We start from the raw sequence: 6,000 nt of genomic DNA, 5'->3' as shown, positions 1-6,000 counted from the left end.
AAGGTTTTATAATTATCTAAGAATACGAGTAAACTACCCGCAAATTATACGCGTAATCGGTCGAAGCGTCGTTAATCTAAAAGGTTGCGATAAGAATAAAGATAGTAGGTACTTCGTAAGTTTAGAGAGGAGTTATTTTTAGTAGTTTCGTTCGTTCCTTTAATAGATATCTATATAGTATTACTTTAATAGTCGTAAACGCATTATACGGGCGTATATCTACTTCTCGATCTATCTACTATATAAAAGGAGTGCCTAATATATAGTTATAGATATAGGCTTTAGAYAACTTTACTTCTACGATTAATCTATCGATTAGGACTATATCTATATACTAGATAAAGAGGCTATATCGGAAGCGCCCGTATAATAACTAAAAATCACCGCTAACCTCTCGGAACGGTTATATTCCGAGGTAGCGTAAGTAGTGTACCTTAGTTCTACTAAAAAAAGATTGTTGCAGAGTTGTCGCTAAAAGCGCACCGTAATAGCGCGATTCTTAAATCCGAAAAGTCCGACGCCCGTGGACGCGACTCGCAACCTCACCTTTGGCGGAATCAACCTGGTGGACATACAATCCATCCATTGCAGAACATCCGTCCCATCTCAACCCTCCAGCTTCTGCTCGATCGGACATGATAGGAAGAGAGACGATCACAAGGAGACGATCAAGATGGCGGACCTGAAATCCAAGTACCGGACGGAGATCCAGCAGGTGAGTTGCAGTCTTTCTTGTACATCCCAGCTCTCGTCATCCCGTCATCAGGTGTGCTCTGAAAATTGGAGTTTTCTCGTGCCTTTAAAAGATGGACTTCAAGGCTTAGAGGGGGTTTTGTTTGCTCAAGGTTGTATCCGGAAGAGCCGCGAGAGACGAGAAGGGAGAACAACGTTTGATCGGCTTCCTCTTTACCCACCAAAAAATGCTGAAAGGTGTCGATTCGCACTGCTTGACTTCTTCCGAGATCTCCGTGGCGAGGTGGGGCGTTCTCATTCACTTGAGCACCGCGCGTCGGGAAGCGAAGTCGGTCGGCGTCTAGCACAACCTTCTAATCCAAAATATCTGCTCGACATCCTCCGCATCATCAACATGGCGCGCCCGCAATCTTCTCCCACGCCATCTTCCCGCTCTTCACGCTCGCCATCTCCACCGATGGGTTACATACTGACGAAGTTTGCGCAGATGATGTTTGTCTCCGGAGAGACTGGCGATCCGTCCATGGAAACCACAAGCATGATTGAGAACATCGTCCAACAGCAAGTAATGGAAATGCTCAAGCGCGCGACAGAACTCGCGGCTCGGCGTGGTGTGAGAACGATCAGCACCGACGACCTCATCTTCTTGATCCGCCATGACCGCGCAAAAGTCTCTCGTCTTCGCACATTTCTGTCGTGGAAAGACGTGCGCAAAAGCGCCAAGGATAGCGAAGAGAAGGGAGGCGGTGGTGGAGGCGAGGCTGGAGGAGTGGATGAGTTCGATCTTGCCAGCAATGACCCCACTCTTGGCTCTGGACCGGCCGTTGGTACGCGCAACAGCAAGAATAAGAAGGCCAAAGTCGGTCTTCCTTGGGACGTCTCCTCCTTCTATAGCGAGCAAGTTCCCGAGCGCGAGGACGAAGAAGACGAAGAGGAGGAGGAAATGAATGCCGCTACGCTTCAACGTCTGAAACAAGCAGACGAACGCACCAAAGGCATGAACGCTGAAGAATACCTCCACTTTTCCGAATGTCGCCAAGCATCCTTCACATTCCGTAAAGGCAAACGTTTCAGAGAGTGGGCTGGCTTTGGGATTGTGACGGACTCGAAGCCCAATGATGACATTGTCGACATTTTGGGATTCTTGACCTACGAAATTGTGACGCTGCTCACGGAAGAGGCGCTCAAAGTCAAGGCGGCGGAGGATGCACTCAAGCGGGAGAGCGGAGGTGACGAAGAGAAGCGCGGTCGCAAGCGGAGGCGGGAACCCGGTCTATTTGACCCACCGGAAGAGGCGAGGACGCCTGTTGGTGCCAAGCACATCCAGGAAGCGTACAGGAGATTGCAGAAGCCGGAACACAAGAGCCGGTACATGCACCACATTCACAAGGGCACATGGCAGAGAACGTTAAAGTTGATATGATTTGGGGATACGGATGAGCGGTGTTTGGGCTATTGAAGATGCTTGCAGCGAAGGCGCTGGTGGTGTTTTGGAGGTTTGTGTTGTTGTGCAATTCTGCTTTCATTCATGCAAGTCAGCAATGTGTGCTCAGACTAGCACGTCACTGCGCGTGCCGATGACTGCACAGGAAACGCTTCTGCCAGTTCAGTTTCAATTCAGTCGCGTTTGTTCTTTGCCTATTCAATATGCTGAGACTCTATCAAGTGTCTGATTGTTTGAGAGGATTCCCAGAGCAGGAAAGAGTGCTAAAGTTGCAACAATGCTTGATGGGCTTGTCGTTTCATCGGCTGCGCATGTTACGTCTGAGCATCACCTACAGTCTCACTCTGTTGTGAATGGTCTAAGCTCCGGGATAAAGAGCTCCAATGTGGCTYGGCAGAGAGCCCTGGATTCCAAGTTACTCTTACAGTAATCTCATTCTGAGAAATTGTAGAGAGAGTTAGTGAACTTGTTGATACTGCCCTCTCTTATGATTCGCATCTCTCCATTTCACTGGACCAGCGGACCTACTAACGACCCCCAAGACAATAGCTACACCCAGAGCACGCTTGAGAAGGCTGTGAGGGCATTGATAGACTTTCGTTTCAATTCAGCGGAGTGTATAGTGACTGATCTGCATGATGCGGTATTGACACTCGATCATCTCACCCCTATAGCGTATACGTTCTCTGCTTAGAGTATCCATTGTTATCTCCTATCGATGGTATCTCCTAAAACCCATCAGCTAAGAGATTTCCTGCGATTAAACCACAAGATCGTCTTGGAGCGTCGTGATACTCTTCTTTGTAATCTTCTGTCCTCTTCAAACTTCTATCCAATTCATACAGGTGCTCCTTCTCCTCGCCTTTCGAAGTACTTGCCCCACAATTTCAGCTGCTCCCAAGCTCCTGACGGGAGTACGCTTCGCCAACTGTACCTGCAGTCTTTCTCGGCCAGACTTGCATTGCAACAGCCGTAAATAGCAGTATTCCTTCCCAACCCACTGAGATACTTGCCTATTCTACATACGCTGCGCCCTTTCTATGCCAGTCTGTTGTTCTTCGCTCAACTTCTCTTCCCAATCCACCACCTAACTCCTTCAACTTCTCTCCCTCCCAGCTACCAGTCATCTCTGGATTGCTTTCTAGTTTCTCTCCATCGGCCCAATCTCACCACTTGCTGCGTCCAACGTCTTTCCCCGACTCTCGCCAGCCCTCTCGCCCAACAAAGCTGTCCGCCAAAGCAGAGACATTACACCAAGGTCGACCCGTCTCAGGGGTTTTTGCAGCTCACTGCAGACACCAGCTTCCTGGCGTCCACAACGAGACTACTCTCGATCTTCATCATTGACGAGTCGACCAAGGTCAGTAAAACCTCCTTAGCAATGACGTGGACCGTACTATCTGAGCTTGCAGGCTATGATGATTCGTACGAAGGATCGCTGAGCGACGGGCACCATCTGACTCGGTCTTTCTCTTCGGAGTGGGCTGACACGGGTGAATATGACAAACAGGAACCCTTCGAGCCTCAGTATCGGCATCCGACGCGTATAAGCCTTCGCGAGCGAAGTCTCGACTCTCGACCGGCATGCCTCTCATCATCGGCCTTCCTTCATACCCACTCGATCACCGCAGACCCATGCACCCCGACAGCAGACGACCTTGGCACAAAACCACATTCCTGGGCTTTGCTACTTCAGGTCATAATTGCCGGAGGAGGGTGAGTCGATGACCGAGGGTTCTGTGATGCAACTGTCAGGAAGCGTCCAACATGTGTGGGGTGGTGCTTTAGATACTTCTCGTACAATTGAATCTGTCGAGTGGGCCTGTAAAACGTATCAATCAGTTCTGTGCCACTTCTTTCCAAGCGTGAGAACAATCCACTGAGCGACGGGCACCAATAAATTTTGTGGAAAGAGCAGTCGCTTTTGTACGAAAGTCCCTGGCCTTATCCCGTGCTGTCCCGGTAAAGTTTGTAAATTTGTGACTGAGTACCGGATAGGTAGCAGGTCATCAGAACTCACGTCTGATCAATCCGCCTCTCACCTGCAGATTAACAGGTATCTCTGAGGTAATACGATTCGATCCCAAAGTTAATTTGCGACCTTGCCTTATGCTTACCTCTTCTCAGAGAAGTAGTCGTATTTCTTCACAAAGAGCGCAGAGCATGCCGAAAAAAATGCCAGTGTGATGTATACGTAAGAGTTCCGACTGAAGCTACCTACCACACTCCAGCTCGGACGAAAAAGTTCATTCATTCACTGGTCCAGCCCCCCTAAAAGCGGCCCGCAGCGCCAATTTCTCGAGCTAGAGGTCCCGAGCCAGAATTACTTTTTTTCTCACAATCACAAGTTTTCCATCGTAAGTTTTCTCCACACCGATAATATCCAGCGCATCCTCTCCGTGGTGCAAACTAGAACAGAGACGACAAGCGCGCATACTGATCGAGCTGATTATTGGCATGTGACAGACGTCTCGTCTCGCCGTCACATCACTCGGTCACCACTTCGAAAGATACTTTGATCTCATCCGGACTCTAAGATACCGCGCGTCTGGAATCATTATTCATACGTACCATCAATCAGCCACTAAGATGACTACTCTTCCCGAACCGTTGTTGGCCGCCAAGGGCCAGTGTCGCATCGCACACTACTCCGGTACAATCCGCGCGGTCAACTACAAATTCATTTCCGTCGAAGACTCTACCTCAAGCGGCTATTCATCGAACACATCCACACCAGACGAGTCACCCTCAGACGAGAACTCAACAAGTGACGACATCCCAGCGTTGATCTTGGAGAAGAGCTTTGATTTCGAGTTACTCTCAAGTGAAGCCATGTCGGAAGATTACAGCACAGACGAGTACAGCACGGACGAGTACTCTTCAGACGAGGACCTTCTGTCGCTGCTTCCTGATGAAGATTCCGAGGACATGCAAGACCATCAGATGTGGAGTCCATCTCGCCGTCCACCCAAGCTCTGGGCTCCAGGTCAAGAGAAATGGTTCACAGCACCGCTCCCGGACTCTCCTCCAACATCCGACCCTACCCTGCACTCTATGGATTCCAGACTCCCGAGCACGACCACCAATCAAGCAAACAAGACCATACAACAAGATCTCGCGCGCGTGCATGCGGCGCTCAACAAGCAAGGTCTAGCCATGACGGCGCTTCTCTTACAATGGACCATCAACATCGTCTCTCTCATCTGCATCGCCTTGCAATTCCTCGATCAGCTCCTAGCGACCCTCTTCCTCAGGACCCGCCCAACAGGAAATAATTCACTCCCGAACCTCAGCTTTCCATTCTACAATCATATTCGCAATTCCAAAACCACCACCACCACCACGCACCAACCACAACTCGACGACAAGCGTCGCGGTCACTGGAGATCCCATCGCGAATCTTCGGGATGCTCGAGCTGTGAGGGTTGCGGGGATTGCTGGTATTGTACTGCTTGTGTTGATTGTGTGGCGTGTAGATTCTGTGAGGAGTGTCGGGGTTGCGAGGGCTGTGAGTGGTGTAATGGATGTGTGGATTGTGAGGGTTGCGTCAATTGTATTGGGTGTGTGGGATTGAAGGGCGCGAGAGGGGTGGTTGGTGGTGGTAAGGAGTGATTGGAAGTGAGGAATGGATGGATGGATTGAGTGGGTTGGGGATGGATGGTTTCTTTGGTGGCAAGGCAGAATTCATCGGGGTGTGTGCATTGTTTTCTGTTGCGTCCCGATGATCGAGATGGATGCACCGTCATTCGTGGACTTGCTGCTTGAAGACTTGGTGGCAGTTGGGCGCAACAGAGAGACATCGTTCTCATCAAAGTAATGAAGACATGACATTATGAACACAATCCTTTTGATGTCACATCTCA

The 6,000-nt window shown here is 49.8% G+C and overlaps 1 protein-coding gene; it reads left to right on the top strand.

Moving 5' to 3' along the window:
• Positions 1–4,726: 4,726 nt before the first annotated feature.
• RCC_00578 (uncharacterized protein) lies at positions 4,727–5,412 on the top strand (the record flags this gene model as incomplete). XM_023765732.1 has 2 exons in its annotated part: positions 4,727–5,285; positions 5,369–5,412. 2 exons carry the CDS (start codon positions 4,727–4,729, stop codon positions 5,410–5,412), a joined length of 603 nt encoding a protein of 200 aa, XP_023621500.1.
• Positions 5,413–6,000: the final 588 nt, after the last annotated feature.

The sequence above is a fragment of the Ramularia collo-cygni genome (assembly GCF_900074925.1).
Source record: "Ramularia collo-cygni strain URUG2 genome assembly, contig: RCC_scaffold01, whole genome shotgun sequence".
Classification (NCBI taxonomy): Eukaryota; Fungi; Ascomycota; class Dothideomycetes; order Mycosphaerellales; family Mycosphaerellaceae; genus Ramularia; species Ramularia collo-cygni.
The sequence above is the reverse complement of the archived record's forward strand: the minus strand, read 5'-3'. Positions and strand labels throughout refer to the sequence as shown.